We start from the raw sequence: 18284 nt of genomic DNA on the forward strand, positions 1-18284 counted from the left end.
GAGCAGGAAACAGGAACGCTGCGGTTCTCAGGCCTGTTCTCCAGTCAGGTGTGCAAGGCAACCTCCCCTTAAGGCCTCAGAAGTTTGGCTGGGGGTGTTTGGGATCCAGATAGTTCTCGCCGTTGTTCGGCCTGCAGATCAGAGACTGCAAAGGAGAGCCCTGCGTGCCAGACCCGTCCTACAGCTGTTTGGTCTGCCGCTAACATTTAAAAATTCAAAGTTGACATAAAAATTCAGAATTCTGACTTCTAGAAGATCAAATTAGGCTATGTTGGGCCTGCATCCTCATGGGGCAGGCAGCCTGTCCGTGGCCACTGAGTAGAGGCTGCTCTGTGCAGAAAGGGGCCCCCTCCCCACTCATCTGTGTTGCCTGCCCAGATAGCCCCTGTGGCCATTTCAGTTTGTGACCCCCAACAGACACCAAGGGCCCAGAGCTGGCAGCCCCGGACATGTGTCCGGCAGGCAGTGAAGCTGCAGAGGCTGTCCCACATTTACCCCATGCATATGAACAGACCTAAGTCAAAGCACATTCACACAGAAAGACCTGGCCTAGTAAATGAAGCTTGTAGCCTGGGAAAAGGGCTTTGTTCCAAGCCTCCTTCGCCAAAACCCAGTACCTCTCTACCTTTCAAACCTGGCTGGGCCAGAACTGATTACATGGCCAGCTCTTGGCTCACACTGGCCTTGCATTGGGCCGTTTCTTCGCTCTGGTTCGAAGCCTCTGCAGAAGTGAGCTAACTTTGGACCAGTAGCTCCAAGACTTGGCTCCAGTGCTGACGGGTTACCCCTCAAGCACAGCAGCTGGGATCTTCGTGGCTTGGGGGCACTCGTTTAAGTTCTTGGTTATGTACCCCAAGCCCCCAGGAAATGAAGCGTGTCTACAAAGCTTCACTTCAGTGAGCTTACACGTTTTTAAATTTTTAACTTCTAGTTACATTTACTTGAATCAGAACTTTTGTTTCCTCATTCCTACTGCTTAAACACCTTAACAAATACTAGGGGTTAAGAAAGGTTAGGCCAGGCGCGGTGGCTCAAGCCTGTAATCCCAGCACTTTGGGAGGCCGAGACGGGCGGATCACGAGGTCAGGAGATCGAGACCATCCTGGCTAACACGGTGAAACCCCATCTCTACTAAAAAATACAAAAAAACTAGCCGGGCGAAGTGGCGGGCGCCTGTGGTCCCAGCTACTCGGGAGGCTGAGGCAGGAGAATGGCGTAAACCCGGGAGGCGGAGCTTGCAGTGAGCTGAGATCCGGCCACTGCACTCCAGCCTGGGCGACAGAGCCAGACTCAGTCTCAAAAAAAAAAAAAAAAAAAAAGAAAGGTTAGTGCAGCTATGGTCCATCCCTGTGCTCTAGTTAGAGCGTAAAGACACCTGTCTTTCCACTTCTCTCTCTCCATGACCAGCAACAGGAACCACTGGTGCTGAACCTTGGACAGTGGCCTCAGACTCGCTGCCAGCACACAACGTGCCATCATCCATGTTAAACATGCTGACACATGCAGAGGAGTTTCGTCCCTGAAATGCTCTGAAATTCACTTCTCTACCTAGGGATTCTGTTCTAAACCTTCTGCCTACACTGGCTTTCACTGTGGAAGGTGATTTCTAAAACTTTGATTAGCTCATAATATTGACGTGTACATGTGTTTTTTGTGAGTGCTTCCTGCTGGAAATGGAGGAGATTTTACTGGAAATGCAATAAAATTTGCATTTTATTGCTACCAATGCCCACCACAAAGGCGTTAACCTCAGACTATAAGCATCAAAATGTCACCATAGCCCCCTGCAAGAGCTTCTGAAATGAAAGGAGGCTCACTGAATTCTAATTTTCCTAAAGACCTATGTTTTCAGTAGCAATGAGCTTTCTACCAATCTCCCCATTGGCCGCATCTCTGACCTTGCACCAGTACCTGGTTGGGATTCCCTTTTTTTTTTTTTTTGAGACGGAGTCTCTGTCGCCAGGCTGGAGTAGAGTGGCAAGATCTCAGCCCACTGCAACCTCTGCCTCACAGGTTCGAGCGATTCTCCTGCCTCAGCCTCCGAAGTAGCTGGAATTACAGGCGCCCACCACCACGCCCAGCTAGTTTCTGTATTTTTAGTAAAAACAAGGTTTCGCCATGTTGGTCAGGCTGGTCTTGAACTCCTGACCTCAGGTGATCTGCCCGCCTTGGCCTCCCAAAGTACTGGGATTACCAGCATGAGCCACCAAGCCCGGCCGGGATTCCTTTTCAAAGTCAGGCTGCACCTAGAGCCAGTTTGCTTCTGCTTGGCCTCATGGGGCCTCAAAGAAAGCCATAGGGAAGAACGGGTCTTTCCTGGGTTCATTTAACTGCCATTTACAACACATTTTCTCTAAAAAGCTACTGGACTTCCTATTACTTGTATAGTTTGATTTTGAGGACTCTGTTTAGCAAGAATACCTACTTTACAAAACTCAGCATAAAAATGAGGTGAAACGGGGCCGGGAGCGGTGGCTCAAGCCTGTAATCCCAGCACTTGGGGAGGCTGAGACGGGCGGATCACGAGGTCAGGAGATCAAGACCATCCTGGCTAACACGGTGAAACCCCGTCTCTACTAAAAAATACAAAAAGTAGCCGGGCGAGGTGGCGGGCGCCTATAGTCCCAGCTACTCGGGAGGCTGAGGCAGGAGAATGGCGTAAACCCGGGAGGCGGAGCTTGCAGTGAGCTGAGATCCGGCCACTGCACTCCAGCCTGGGCGACAGAGCGAGACTCCGTCTCAAAAAAAAAAAAAAGGTGAAACAATTTAACTAAAACCGGAGTTTGGCTGGGTACTGTGGCTCACAACTGTGATCCCACACTTTGGGAGGCCAAGGCAGAAGGATTGCCTGAGACCAGGAATTTGAGACCAGCCTGGGCAACACAGTGAGACCCCCGTCTCTATCTTTAAAAAAAAAAAAAAAATCAAAGAATAAATAAAACTGGAGTTCCTTCACCTCTTGACAAAGACACCTCTGACACTTTTTTTTTTTTTTGAGACAGAAAAAAAAAGAAAACTCTACAGTCAGAATCATCCTTTGAGTCTTGTTCTGTCACCCAGGCTGGAGTGCAGTGGCATGATCCTGGCTCACTGCTACCTCCGCCTCTTGGGTTCAAGCAATTCTCTGCCTTGGCTACATGAGTAGCTGGGATTACAGGCGCTTGCCACCACGCCTGGCTAATTTCTGTATTTTTAGGAGAGACAGGGTTTCACCATCTTGGCCAGGCTGTTCTTGAACTCCTGACCTCGTGATTCACCCGCCCCACCCTCCCAAAGTGCTGAGATTACAGGCGTGAGCCACCCCGCCTGGCAGACACTTAAATCTACACACTGGTTGGTGAGACGTTAATTCATTTTTACAAAAAAAGTGTATAACCAGGAAGTACTAGTCCTGCTGTGTCTGTCCCAATTTTTAAAGGAAGCTCACTGCACTTCTCAATTGTCACCCCTGCCCCTAGCCCTGATCCATGGCCTCTAACCCAAGAATGAGCCAAGAACCAGCTGCTCTAGAGATGTCAGCAGCAAAATCCTGCCCAAGGCTGTTAAAATGTGTGGGCACTCATTTACACTCGTGCTGTCATTAAACACTTCCTTGAGCAGGGACGATTCTGTCCTGTTTCATTTCCATAAGCAAACTGGCGTCCAAGGCCACAAGCCCTCTGTAAAAATAAGAACTCGGCACAAATGGCCAATCACACGCTTACCTGCATTTTTAAAGACAGGTTTCAGTATTTAGGGGCTACATTATTACCAAACCTTGGCTTTGGGAGATTATACAGGTCCGAGGAACTCGTGTCTACTGCAGACGAATGCAGTTACCCCACCTTCCTCCATACAGAATTGTCAGGAAACGTCCACTCCTTTGGGGGTGATTTTTCTCCTCAAGTTGTAAACAACATTCCGTTCATAGCTGATTTCAGGGCAAACATTTCTGACATCTTCCTCCAGCTCAGTCTGCCATGCCTTGGCAGTCCAGTTTCCTGTCATATGCAAGCCATCCAAGTTGATGCGAAGTAAGACGTGCCCAGGTCAAAGCGGAAGTGTGTGCGTCTTGGTATCCGAAATCCTCAGCCCCAGTAGCAAAGCTTTAGTCATTCACCTCCATCCAATAGACGTTTGTGAATGTCCTGCTGTCCATTTTGTCAATAAACAGGCAGCCCTGCAGGTGGTCCATCTCGTGCTGGATGATGCGGGCTGCCCACCCGCTCGCCTGCCACGCCACCTGTTCTCCATTGGGGTCCAGCCCTGCAAAGCAAGTTACAGCCCTGGTGAGTGGGAACAGCTGAACTGCATCATCCCCAACCTCCTCACCCCTGCACCTGGCTGTTCCCACTGACAAGAGGCAACAGCAGACGGCAAATGTAGACAGCAGCTCCTCTCCTAACTGGAAAACGTGCCTCACATCGGCCCATTACCAAGTGTTCAACCTGGTTCCCAACTCTGGTAATTAGGTTATGGAGCTCACTGTAGAGCTGAGATGAGAAATCATCTTCCTACGGTGCGACCCTTCCGAACACTCCTCCCGTTTCTGAGGTATCCGTGGGCTCTCAACTCCTAACAGACGTTCTGCAGCTTAAGACCCCACTGTTTTTCTGACCCTCTTCAACCGACGAGCTTGCTCTGCAGGAACAATCACCCCGACCCCAGCAGAGCCCGCATTCCGCGAGACATCCTGTGGTACCACGCGGGGAATGGCTTAGCGCCCCGGGCTGGGCCAGGCTGGGGGGCCAATCCCCACTTCTCCAACTCCACCGTGGCGGATCTAACTAGCGCCGAAGAGAGTGTTTGCTTCAGAAAGCAAGGGAGCAAAAAGACGCCAGGCTGTCAAGAATTAGGAGACTCCTCCTCGCCCCTGCGTCCTGAGCGGGCTCTGCCCCACAAGAGCTTCTATCCGTCCTGAGACCTGTACGCTCCCGCGTCCCACTTCGTTCCTGCGGGAGGTACGGCAGATGAACCGCGACCACTTCCGCGCTCTCGCCAGAGTTGGGCGGAAAAGACTCGCGCGCTGCTCCAGCCGCCCCGGCCCCGCCGCCCGCACCTGAGATCTGCACCGCCTGGAAGCGGGGCACGCAGGCCAGGAAGCCGGCGACGCTCTCGCAGCCCTCGGGGAAGGTGACCAGACGGCTGTCCAGCACCCGCAGGCTGGGGTTCACGAACACGCGCAGGGGGAAGGGCTCCATCTGTCGAAGCGCGCGCTGGCGCGGCGGGCACTCGCGACACAGCGCCTCGGGCAGCTCCAGCGCCAGCACCTGCAGCGGCACCCCCAGCTGCGGCGCGCTTAGGCCCACGCAGCGCCGCCGCCGCATCACCTGGACCAGCCGCTGCGTCAGCCGCTGCAGCTCGGGCCCACCCAACTGCGCCCGCTCTACCGGGGCCGCCACGCCGCGCAGCACCGGGTCCCCGACCTGGCACACGTGCGGGAACGGCGGTTCGGGAGGACCCAGTACCAGGCACCTCAGGTGGCGCCAGTAGGAGCGCCGGAGCGCAGGGCACTCGACGCCGTCCGGGGCGGCCGTGGAGCTGCAGGCCCGGGTACCGACGGCTGCCGCCCCTGCCCACGGCACTGCCGCCCAGGCCGGCCCCAGGCTCAGCGCGCCCCACAGCCGGGCCATGGCGGCCCCTGCAGCAGTAACCCGGCCCGCCCCTTCCGGCCGCAGCACAGGGCACGCCGGGAAGCGCCGTCAGCCAGCGCACAGCAAGGAAGCGGCTGGATCCCCCACTTCCTGCCCAGACCTGGAGTGAGCACCGCCCCCTTCCGCTCTCCTGCCGGCAGCGTCTTCCTCCCTCCCGAGCCCGCCCTGGGCCTTCCAGGGCGACGCAACCTTGTCCCCCAGCCCCGCGCCGGGTACCGCACGCACCGCGTTCTGGAGGCTGGGGACGCCGGCTAGGGCCCCACGCTGGGCGGTTCCACGTCCACCTCCTCTCGCCCTCCCTCCGGGCAGGCTGGGCGCGCGGGATCCAGGCGTGGCTCCTCGGAGGGAGGCTCTGGTGCTGGAGCTGTGAGCTCAGGCCCCAGCGCCTGGTCATCCAGGGTGAAGAGCGTCTCTCTCTTTGGCAGGATAAAGGCGAGGGGCTCTTGAATGGCGCCGATGTTCACATGCCCGAGGTTTCCATACTTGGAGAGCTGAGTGGGAGGAATGCCTGCCCCAGACGTGGGGAAAGCAAAATGGAAAAAAGTCATTAATAAAATTCAATATAGAAGTTTAAGGAGAAAAAACAGAAGCAATTACTTTTTTTTTTTTTGAGACAGCCTCGCTCCGTCGCCCAGGCTGGAGTGCAGTGGCATGATCGCTGCTCACTGCAACCTCTGCCTCCCAGGTTCAAGCAGGTCTCATGCCTCAGCCTCCGTGGTAGCTGGGATCACAGGCGCCTGCCACCAAGCCAGGCTAATATTTGTATTTTTAGTAGAGACGGGGTTTTACTATGTTGGCCAGGCTGGTCTCAAACTCCCGACCTCAGGTGATCCATCCGCCTCGGCCTCCCAAAGTGCTGGGATTACAGGCATGAACCACTGCGCCCAGTCATCAATTACTGTATTTCAATACAGCAAAAACCACCTTTGTCATAGGGAACAGGAAGCTATACTGTGAAGCAGAAGGTAATGGAGCAGCACTGTTGGGCGCCTGCAGCAGGAATCCAGACCTCAGGGAGCCCCAGGGGAAAAGTGGAGGGCAGCCAGGCTTTGCAGGTGTGATGCACTGACCCATTGCCCTTTGGGAAGTTGCGCCTCAACCAAGCCCTTCTCCCATCACAAGGGGACGAGGACGTGAAAGTGAATTGGAAAAAAGACTTTAGGACGGGCGCGATGGCTCACACCTGTAATCCCAGCACTTAGGGAGGCAGAGGCAGGCAGATCACAAGTCAAGATATCGAGACCATCCTGGCCAACGTGGTGAAACCTCGTCTCTACTAAAATACAAAAATTAGCTGGGCGTGGTGGTGCGAGCCTGTAGTCTCAGCTACTCGGGAGGCTGAGGCAGGAGAACTGCTTGAACCCGGGAGGTGGAAGTTGCAGTGAGCCAAGACTGTGCCACTGCACTCCAGCCTGGCAACAGAGCGAGACTCCACCTCAAAAAAAAAAAAAAAAAAAAAAGACTTTAAAAACCCTTTCTCTAGACATTTCACATAAATGGAATCATACGTATGTGGTTCTTTTGTGACTGGCTTCTTCCACTTAGCCAGATACAGCCATATAATGTATGATTCCATTTTTATGAAATGTCCACAAAAAGCAAATCTATGGCAACAGAAAGTAGGTTGCCAGGGGCTAAGGATGCTGTCGAGGAATGACTACAAATGTGCATGAAGGATCTTTTTGGAGTGATGGAAATATTCTAAAATTGGATTCATATTTACTAAACACTGACTTACACAAATGGGTGAATTATTTAGTATGTGAATTACACATCAGTAAGGCAGTTTACAAAATTTTCTTTCTTACCTAAAGTCTGTGCTATCTGAGCTGGTGGAAAAAGGACTTGGAGACAGCGATTTAAATACGGAACAAGGTCTTCCAGAAAGACAGTGCAGAACTGGACGAAGAGCTCTTGCTCCCCTCTGCTGAAGGCAGTCTCTTCAGCGCGATGGAAGGCCAGGATTATTTTAGTTACCTAAGAGACAAGGGCACCATCAATCACTGGGACAGCCTATCACCACTGAGACAGCAGTGCGTGAAACTAGGCAAAAAAAAGGTATACCCCCCCCTCAAGTTTTCTTGAACAAACTAATTTAACAGTACATTATTTTACTGTCTCATTTAAACTCAAAATTATGGTCATTCTCCACAATTGTGTCACTTTATTAATGTGAAGTTCAGACCCAACTTGTTACATTATGGGTGTAGTTTCCAGTTCTAGTGGAGGAGTGTCATAAAACTATAGAGAATACATGGTTTTGGTTTTTTTTTTTTTTTTCAGAGACACAATTTTGCTCTGTCACCTATGCTGGAGTGCAGTGGCACCATCGTAGCTCACTGTAGCTTCAAACTCCTGGGCTCAAGGAATACTCCCACCGTAGCCTCCCAAGTAGCTGGGGCTGCAGGCATGCACCATCACGCCTGGCTAAGTTTTAAAATTTTGTGTAGAGACAGGGTCTTGTTTTGTTGCCCAGGCTGGTCTAGAGCTCCTGGCTTCAAGAGATCCTCCTGCTTCAGCCTCCCAAAGTGTTGGCATTTCAGGTGTGAGCCACTGCGCTTGGCCCAATACATGGTTCTTAACTTCCATAGAGGACCAACCAGAACTGTGCTGGATCCAGGAAAATGAAGCAAAACTATATGAGGTTTCCGCTAAGGCCCCTGAGGTTCCAGAAAGCTAGAACCACTGGAAAACTAGAAGAAAACAGCTAGGAAAGAGAGGTTTCAAAACCAACAGAGCAGCCTAGCTGACACTACAGACATGTGGTATAGCGACAGGGTAAGAACACAGACTCTGGTGCTGGACTTCCTGGGTTCAAGTGACTCACACCTGTAATCTCACACTTTGAGGGGCTGAAGCAGGAGGATCACTTGAGTCCAGGAGTTTGAGACCAGCCTAGGCAACATAGGGAGACACTCTCTCTCCATAAAATAAAACACATTAAAAAAAAATATGCTAAAGGTGAAGGGTTTTGCAGATGTAATTAAAGTCCCTAATCGTCTGACTTAATCAAATGAATCTTTTGAAAGGAGGTACCTAAAAGAAGAGACTCAAGCAAGAGAGAAGCTCTCCTGCTGGCTTTGAGGAAGCAAACAGCCATGTTGTCAGTTGCCTATGGAGTAGACAGCCTCTAGGAGCTAAAGCTTCAGTTCTGCAATTGCAAGGAACTGACCCCTGCCAACTTGAATGAGTCTGAAATGGAGCCCCAACCTCCAGATGAGACCATAGGCCAGCCAACACCTTGATGGCAACCCTGTAAGACCCTGAGCAGAGAGGACCCAGTTGTGCTGAGACTGGACTCCTGACCCACCAAAACTGGGAAGTAATAAATGTGTTGCTGGAAGCTAAGTTTCTAGGAATTTGTTACACAGCACTAGAAAGCTAATACGTGCATTACTGAATTGTTACTATAGGCAAGTCACTTCATGGACTGTCCTAGGTCCCATGAAGGGCAACTGACCAGAGCTTTTCAACCAGGAGAACCTCCAACACCACACTAAACCTCTCCATGTCAGCAGACACCACTGTCAAATAGACGGGTTTATTACAAAAATCTGGCCACCCATTACCAGAGAAGGCCCAGAGTAGCCGAAAACCAACAGAATGTGCTCACCTTGGCAAGGGCATCTTCCAAGGCCCCAGTCACATCCTGCGCCAGGGCCACAGGGCAGCAGAGGCGCAGATCATTGAAGGCGACCAGAATACTGTTGAGGAAGCAGGCGAGGGGTGGGAAATCTAGGAGCACCATGGGTGGCTGCAGCGTCCCTGGCTGGGTGGCTGGCACAACAGTAGGCATGTTACTGGTGCCCAGGATGGGTGGAGCTGAGATGAGTGTGTAGGAGTTCATTTCTTCCTGGAATTTCTCCACTGTTTCCTGAATTGCTTTCTGGAAAGTGCTGATGGCCACCCGCTGGAAAACAGGAGCCAACTGACCGCGGAAATCAGCTCCCACCCGGCTGAAGGACAGCCCAAAGTACATGCACTGGCCCAGCAGAGAGTCCAGGCGGCCGCCTATGCCCCGGTAAAGGTCGGTCTCCAGCACCTGCAGGAACTGTGAGACTTTCTGTAGCACCCAGCCATGGAAGATGGCACTCTCATTCACGGTGTGCTCACCCACGGCAGGGGGCAGCAGTGGGTCCTCATCTGAGAAGATGGCACGGTACTGGGTGATGATATCAAAGAGATGGACACGGCAGGCCTCGATGGTTTTTGTGATATGGAAATAGGGATCATCATTAGGAATGGCAGTCAGGATGGACCGGAGCCAAGCATCTCGGGCCTGAAGAAACTTCACCCTCAACTCAGCCTCAGTGAAGACATCCATGCGCCGCAGGTAGCCAATGACACGGAGGCAGGCGGGGAGCTGGATGTTGGTCCTCAGTTGCTGGATCAGCTGGCTCAGCATCAGCTGCATGGACTGGCGCACTTCGTTCACGATGCCCTGACAATACATAGAGTCACACTGTGCTGGGAAGGATGCTCTCTAGAACCCACTCCCCTAACCCTGAAGACTGCAGACCAACATTCCCATGGCTTTCCTGAAATATGAAGTAATTTCCTAAAGCTGATGCCTGTAGGTTCACCAACAAAGATCAGGTTAACTCTCTTGCTTAAAAAGCTTAAAACCTGGCCAGGTGCAGTGGCTCACACCTGTAATTCCAGCACCGTGGGCAGGCGGATCACTTGAGGTCAGGAGTTTGAGACCAGTCTGGCCAACATGGTGAAACCCCGTCTCTACTAAAAATACAAAAAGTAAGGCCGGGCGCGGTGACTCAAGCCTGTAATCCCAGCACTTTGGGAGGCCGAGGCGGGCGGATCACGAGGTCAGGAGATTGAGACCATCCTGGCTAACATGGTGAAAGCCCGTCTCTACTAAAAAAATACAAAAAAACTAGCTGGGCGAGGTGGCGGGCGCCTGTAGTCCCAGCTACTCAGGAGGCTGAGGCAGGAGAATGGCGTAAACCGGGGAGGGGGAGCTTGCAGTGAGCCGAGATCCAGCCACTGCACTCCAGCCTGGGCGACACAGTGAGACTCCATCTCAAAAAAAATAAAATAAAATAAAATAAAAATACAAAAAGTAGGTGGGTGTGGTGGCGCAGGCCTGTAATCCCAGTTACTCGGGAGGCAGAGGCAAGAGAATCACCTGAACCTGGGAGATAAATGTTGGTTGCAGCGAGCCGAGGTCACGCCACTGCACTCCAGCCTGGGCGACAGAGCAACTCTGTCTCAAAAAAAAAAAAAAAAAAGCTTAAAACCCTCCAGTGACTTCCCACTGCAATCGAGAAAATTCCAACCACTCATTGGGACTTATACTGGTGGCCTTACCTGGTTCTCCATCTTCACCTGCTTCCTTATGCTCTCCCACTGCTACAATCCATTAACTCTGGCTGCCTCTGTATCCCTTAAATACCTCAATTTCTGCCCACTTCAGCCCTCTCCACTTGTTCTTCGCACTTTCTGGTTTGCTCTCTCCTCAGATCTTTGTGGGCTGGCTCCTTCTTCTCACTTAGGTCTCAGCTTAAGTGTTACCTCCCCAGAAGAGTCTGTCTTGATCACCCTACCTAAAGAAACCTACCCTAGACTCCCTCTATCCCATTCCCCATTTTGTTTTTTTAATCAGACACCACTATCTGAAATGATATCATTTATTTCTTTGTCAATTATCAGACTTCCCATTAGCACATAAGCTGCATGAGAGCCAGGACCACTTTATTCACAATGTATCCCCAGCATATAGAGCAGTGCTTGGCACGTGATTAATATGTATTTTGAATAAATGAATGTTTTCAGAAACTGATATGAAACATGCAAGGGTTTCTACCTAAAGCTTCAGTCCTGACCACAGAATAAATGATTACAAGAACATTACTTTGAGTCCTCTCTGGGTAAGCTGGCTACCTGGATGACAGGGATGGAAGAGTATTTCCTCTCCAGTCGGCGTACATAGGCTGCAAGCTCCAGGGCCTCTTCATAATAACTGTTCCGGACACAGGTGTCCATGAGCTGAGGAATCTCCAGTATTTCTAAAATTTCTGTGTGCCGGTTTAGGGTCAGACTATTCATCCGACGGTTGGAGCTGATCTCCTCGGCTTCCTTCACAAAGTTCCTAGTAATAATCAGGAGAATGTTGGTCCTTCACTGCTCTGTACCAAAACCTTAGCTACAGTTACCAAGCACCTGCTATGAACATTGGGCTGGATGATCTATCTGATTTATTCCTCACACCCCACCTATAAGGTAAGCATTATTACAATTGAGGAAATTTTTAATCCCAGAGAGGTTAAGCAACTTGTCCAAAAACATACAATTAATAAATCTAATAGACAGAAATCCAGATATGCCACTGGCTGGCTGTGGCAAGGTACTTGGCCTCTCTGAACCTATTTCCTCATTGGTAAAACAGTATATAGGGCCGGGCGCGGTGGCTCATGCCTGTAATCCCAGCACTTTGGGAGGCCGAGACAGGCGGATCACTTGAGGCCAGGGGTTCAAGTAAAACCCCATCTCTACTAAAAATATAAAAAATTAGCCAGGCGTGGTGGCGCGTGCCTGTAGTCCCAGCTACTCGGGAAGCTGAGTAGGAGAATCACTTGAACCCAGGAGGTGGAGGTTGCAGTGAACAGAGATGGCGCCCCTGTACTCCAGCCTGGCCAACAGAGCAAGACTCCATCTCGGGGAAAAAAAAAAAAAAGTACATAGGACCCTCCTCACAAGGATGTAAGAAATGAGATGATGCGTGGGAAGCATTTAACACAGAACTTGAAACAGAGCAAATGCATCAGAGTAAAAATAGTAAAAGACACAGAGTTAAATATTTAACAATAGCTATCATTATTTTCATAATGAAGCACTAACTAGCCTAGAATCTACCACCTTTCCCCATATTCCCTCAGGTCTTCATCTTCTCCTGTGCTAATGTTCAACCATAGCTCCTGCCACAGTCTACTTTCAACACTTCTCTATATTTGCAGAGACCTGCTTTATCAAGTCCCTTGTCTACTCTGGAGCATGGAAGGGTACAAAAGCTGCTGTCAGATATCCAAAGGCTTAAAAGAAAAATTAAACTTTAATCATGAAAGGCTGGAAGGCAGAACTAAGGATAATGGACTGAGGATCTATGGAGACAGAATATGACTCACAAAGGACTTTTTTTTTTTTTTGAGACGGAGTCTTGCTCTGTCACCAGGCTGCAGTGCTCTGGCATGCACCATCTTGGCTCACTGCAACCTCCGCCTCCCAGGTTCAAGTAATTCTCCTGCCTCAGCCTCCCAAGTAGCTGGGATTACAAGTGCTCCCCACCACACCCAGCTAATTGTTTTATTTTTAGTAGAGATGGGGTTTCAGCATGTTGGCCAGGATGGCCTCGATCTCTTGACCTCGTGATCCGCCTGCCTTGGCCTCTCAAAGTGCTGGGATTACAGGCATGAGCCAAAGCACCCGGGCTTTTTTTCTTTTTTTAAGACAGAGTTTCACTCTGTCACCCAGTCTGGAATGCAGTGGCACAATCACAGCCCACTGCATCCTCGACCTCCCAAACTGGAGTGCGGTGGCACAATCGGGCCCAACTGACCCTCCCACCTCAACCTCCTGTATAGCTGGGACTACAGGCGCACGCCACCACGCCCAGCTAATTTTTTATTGTGTAGAGACAGGGTTTTGCTATGTTGGTCAGGCTGCTCTCGAACTCCTGGGCTCAAGTCTCAGGCTCCCAAAGTGCTGGGATTACAGGCTGAGCCACCGCATCCAGACGTCCAAAAGGAGAGGCGTTTTGATATCTGATGCCCTCAAATGGGAGGATTTCCTTGTCGACTTCCCGTCAATGGAAGTTTTGAAGCAGATGACCTCTGGTCCAAGCTTTCGTATAAAATAAGTATACAAATGTACACATATATTCAGCTCACACCTATAATGTTAACTATGTCAGACCCGATAATAAGAGCTTTGCATGAATCCTTTTTCTTTAGTGCCCACAACAGCCCTTCGAGGGAGGGATATGCTCCTGGGTCATCAGTTCTGAATTCGCAACCTCCTAGCTGTGTCCTTAGACATCACTAATCTCTGTCTTGACTTGCCCATATGTAAAATGAAAATAACAGGGCTGGGTGCGGCGGCTCACGCCTGTAATCCCAGCGCTTTGGGAGGCCGAGGCGGGCAGATCACGAGGTCAAAAGATGGAGACCATCCTGGCCAACATGCTGAAACCCCGTCTCTACTAAAAATACAAAAAAAATTAGCTGGGCGTGGTGGCGCACCCCTGTGGTCCCTGCTACTCAGGAGGCTGAGGCAGGAGAATCGCTTGAATCCGGGAGGCGGAAGTAGGTTGCAGCGAGCCGAGATCTCGCCACTGCACTCCAACCTGGCGACAGGGCGAGACTCCGTCTCAAAAAAGAAAAAAAAAGGGGGGGGATAACAGTACCTACCTCGAAGGCTGTTGTGAGGTTTAAATGGATTAATAAGGCGCTCAGCAGAGAGCCTGGAACGTGGTAAACGCTTTATAAGTGTTAGTTATTTCTACCATCGTAAACGTCAGCTTTTACAGTTAAAAACCCCTTTAGCGCCAGGCGCGTCGCACCTGCAGCTCTGCTGGAAGCTGGGCAAGCGGTCGAGCAGGCGGCCGAGCGATGCCTCCACGTCGCCAAAGAGGCGGTGGATGCGCTCGGTGCACTCGGCGCCGCGGATGAAGGTCTTGTAGTTGGCGAAGGCCAAGTCGCGTGTCTGCTGCAGCAGCTGCGCCCGCTCCTCTGCCAGGCGCTCCGGCTCGCGCCGCAGCCGCTCCAGCCCCGAGCCGCTCAACTCCCGGAGGTAGCGGCCCACATCGGGCCGCTCGCGCCACTGGGCCTCGGGGAAGCGGTCCCGGAACAGCGACGCCAGGAGCCCTTCATCCTCCACCTCGCCGAGAGCCGCTGCCGTGGCCCTGGCCGTGGCCGAGGCCGTGGCTGACGATGGGGAAGTCGCCGCGGTAGCCATCTTCCCCGCAACAACGTCACTTCCCCTCCGGACCACCGGGGGCGCTGACTCCGAATTTAGGACAGGAAGAAACAGGACCATTTCCGGTCTCTATCTTTTCTCATCCAGTCGGCTTGCTTTCCCCGGCGGTCGTCCAGACTATTGGGCGCTAGCGAGAGGAACTATTGGTACGGGGCTAGAGAGGAAGGCTTTGGGGTTGCCGGGGAGCAGCAAGCGGCCGACTTCCGTTTCCGCTTACGGAGGCACGAGGATCCGGTGTTCCAACCCACGGAGAAAATGCGGCCTTTGACTGAAGAAGAGACCCGTGTCATGTTTGAGAAGATCGCGAAATAGTAGGAGCGCGCGGGGCGGAGGCGGGAGTGTGTGGGTGTGGTGGCTAGGGGTGGAGTGGGGGCGCGGTGCCTAGACCGGTCCGTTCGGGCGCGGTCTCCAGTCCTCTTTTTGCCCTCAGTATCGGGGAGAATCTTCAGCTGCTGGTGGACCGGCCCGATGGCACCTACTGTTTCCGTCTGCACAACGACCGGGTGTACTATGTGAGGTGAGGCGTGGCCGGGCAGGCAGCATGGACCCAGGGGAGGGGAGACCTGGGTCCCACCAGCCTCCTTCATCCGCAGCGGTGCTCCCCTATTACCCTTTTAGTGAGAAGATTATGAAGCTGGCCGCTAATATCTCCGGGGACAAGCTGGTGTCGCTGGGGACCTGCTTTGGAAAATTCACTAAAACCCACAAGTTTCGGTTGCACGTCACAGCCCTGGATTACCTTGCACCTTATGCCAAGGTTTGTGGGGTGGTTTCCAATTCTGCCACGGGCGATGAAGTCAAGGATTAGGCAGATTGTCCGGCAGCTTTTCTCCCACAGAGTTCCTGATAGTGTGCTTGGAGGAGTGTCAGCACATGGAGATGTGCAGAGGTCTTGCATCTTGGGCATGGTCAGGGCTATGGGATAGGAGTGCTGTGGGGCTGTGTAGTGTTAGTTTTCTCCAGCAAAGTAGAAAAGCCTAGGCAGACCCAGCTAGAGATCAGAAAGCAAGTTAGTGGCAGCAGTGAAGACACCGGGGTCCCGAAAAAGAGCTGTTAACCTGGCCATGGAAGATGATCCCTGTAGAGTTGAGAAAATAACTTTTTGCATTTCTTTTTTTAAATTCCTTTTTCTTTCTTGCTCTTTTTTTTTCTTTTCATTTCTCTCTCTCTTTTTCTTCCTGACAGTTTCACTCTGTCGCCCAGGCTAGAGTGCAGTGGTGCGATCTCACTGCAGCCTCCGCCTTCCAGGTTCCAGCGATTTTTGTGCCTCAGCCTTCTGAGTAGCTGGGGTTACAGGTGTGTGCCACCACACCTGGCTGATTTTTGTGTGTGTTTTTAGTAGACACAGTGTTTCGCCGTGTTGGCCAGGCCGGTCTCGAACTCCTGGCCTCAAGTGATCCACCTGCCTCGGCTTCCCAAAGTGCTGGGATTACAAACGTGAGCCACTGCGCTGGGCAACTTCCTGCATTTCTGTTCAGGAGATGGACAGTTTGAGGAAAACATGAGTCTCTTTCTGTTTCCCCTAAAATTATTTCAGAAAATTATTCACAGATCCAGCAGCTGGTTTGTCTGCATGGATAGAAATAGTAACGTTTTTGTGTCTCTTGGATTTTAATTCTCTTACAGTATAAAGTGTGGATAAAGCCTGGTGCAGAGCAGTCGTTCCTGTATGGGAACCATGTGTTGAAATCTGGTCTGGGTCGAATCACTGAAAATACTTCTCAGTACCAGGGCGTGGTGGTGTACTCCATGGCAGACATCCCTTTGGTGAGTAGAGATGGCAGCTCTTACAGAACTCAAGTACTCTTTTATTCAAGAAGGATATGTTTTCAATCTGGGTGACTGAGAGAATAAATTCGCAGCACCTTTTGAATCCCAGAAAGACCAGAACTGTATTTTTTCTGTCTTTGTTATTTCCAGCCCTCAATATGGGTATATTGAATGACTTCAGTGAGTTAATGTCTCTTCTTTTGAATCCCAGGGTTTTGGGGTGGCAGCAAAATCTACACAAGACTGCAGAAAAGTAGACCCCATGGCGATTGTGGTATTTCATCAGGCAGACGTTGGGGAATATGTGCGGCATGAAGAGACGTTGACTTAAAATGAAGTCACTGCAAGGACAGGCGGCTGTGTGGAAGGGCCGAGCTTTGTTTCCTGTGTTTGTGTGGACTCCACCATCATCTTGAATTTTGTCAACACTCTGACCTCTTCAGGGACTTCTTATTTACTGTACTCTCTATCATTGACAAATGCAGGCTGGATTCTTATTATATACAGAGAGAGCTCAAAAATGGGGTTTCAGATCTTTGTGTTTGTGATGAAATAGAATACTCTGTTTCATATTTGAATCAGAGGGCTTCTTGTTCTGAGAAATAGGTTCAAAATCATTGGAACTAGGAACAAGAATAGCTTATTGTTATCTGTGATAACACTTCGTTTTCTAAACTCATGATAAGAACACAGGGATTGGCCGGGCGCGGTCGCTCACGCCTGTAATCCCAGCACTTTGGGAGGCCGAGACGGGTGGATCACGAGGTCAGGAGATCGAGACCATCCTGGCTAACACGGTGAAACCCCGTCTCTACTAAAAAAAAAAAAATACAAAAATTAGCCAGGCGCGGTGGCGGGCGCCTGTAGTCCCAGCTATACTGGAGGCTGAGGCAGGAGAATGGCTTGAACCCGGGAAGCGGAGCTTGCAGTGAGCCGAGATCGCGCCACTGCACTCCAGCCTGGGCGACAGGGTGAGACTCCGTCTCAAAAAAAAAAAAAAAAAAAAAAGAACAGGGATTGTCTTTTTTATTAATATGCAAGATAGATATTTCCATAACAGAATAATAAACCACATGTGGGGTTTTAAAAATGAAATTTGTCTAAAATAATAAGAGCAATTCAGCTATTTTTCTATACGGTAATTGGTGTGTGGTATGGAAGAAAAATGTATTCAAACCCCACTACTGCCACCTACCAGCTGTATGGCCTTGAATGAGTCATTCAGCTTTAATAAGGTTCGTTTTCTTCTGTTTAAAAAGATACAAAACTTAAAAAATAGCTTTGGCCATCTACCTGAGAATTAGAAATTCTGATTTTTGGAATTAGAAATCATGATTGTAGGCTGGGCACAGTGGCTCACGCCTGTAATCCCAGCACTTTGGGAGGCCAAGGTGGATGGATCACTTGAGGTCAGGAGTTTGAGACCAGCCTGGCCAACATGGTGAAACCCCATCTCTACTAAATATAAAAAAATTAGCCAGGTGTGTTGGCACATGGCTGTGGTCCTAGCTACTTGGGAGGCTGAGGCAGGAGAATGGCTTGAACCGGGGAAGCAGAGGTTGCAGTGAGCTGAGATGGTGCCATCGCATTCCAGCCTGGGTGATGGAGTGAGACTCCGTCTGATTGTAAAGCATCTAGTACGGTGTACAGTGCCTGGGAAATGATAGGTGTGGAATAAATGGTAAGAATTATTTTTATATTATATATATTATGTATTCCTGTTATTAAGTGTAGAGTTTTATGAGTATAATTTGATTATATTACCTTCTTTTTTACAAGCTGTTTTCTCAGTATTTTTCTTGGATGGGATGATCCTAAGCTGGAATTTTTTTTCATCACTATGATTTTATAAAACATAATTTTTTCTATGAACCTTTACTTACTTGACTGGAT

The 18284-nt window shown here is 50.5% G+C and overlaps 2 protein-coding genes across 6 annotated transcripts; one reads left to right on the plus strand and one right to left on the minus strand.

The window, feature by feature from the left end:
• Positions 1–3687: 3687 nt before the first annotated feature.
• On the minus strand, positions 3688–14615 carry COG8 (component of oligomeric golgi complex 8). 5 transcript variants are annotated; one of them, XM_045381520.2, is made up of 6 exons: positions 14206–14615; positions 11532–11739; positions 9247–10074; positions 7442–7610; positions 5965–6141; positions 3688–4245 (listed from the first exon to the last, which is right to left on the minus strand). In XM_045381520.2, the coding sequence occupies exons 1-6, from the start codon at positions 14598–14600 to the stop codon at positions 4088–4090; spliced, it is 1935 nt and encodes a 644-aa protein (XP_045237455.2). In that variant the 5' UTR covers positions 14601–14615; the 3' UTR covers positions 3688–4087. The 5 variants fall into 5 exon arrangements, with proteins under 5 accessions (XP_045237455.2, XP_005592436.3, XP_073883605.1 ...); XM_005592379.5 differs by having other exon boundaries at positions 5859–6141; XM_074027504.1 differs by lacking the exon at positions 11532–11739 and having other exon boundaries at positions 5859–6141.
• Positions 14616–14819: 204 nt separating this feature from the next.
• On the plus strand, positions 14820–17404 carry NIP7 (nucleolar pre-rRNA processing protein NIP7). The gene is made up of 5 exons (XM_045381523.3): positions 14820–14932; positions 15052–15138; positions 15240–15378; positions 16248–16388; positions 16603–17404. The coding sequence occupies exons 1-5, from the start codon at positions 14877–14879 to the stop codon at positions 16720–16722; spliced, it is 543 nt and encodes a 180-aa protein (XP_045237458.1). The 5' UTR covers positions 14820–14876; the 3' UTR covers positions 16723–17404.
• Positions 17405–18284: the final 880 nt, after the last annotated feature.

This window comes from Macaca fascicularis, chromosome 20 (assembly GCF_037993035.2).
Source record: "Macaca fascicularis isolate 582-1 chromosome 20, T2T-MFA8v1.1".
Classification (NCBI taxonomy): Eukaryota; Metazoa; Chordata; class Mammalia; order Primates; family Cercopithecidae; genus Macaca; species Macaca fascicularis.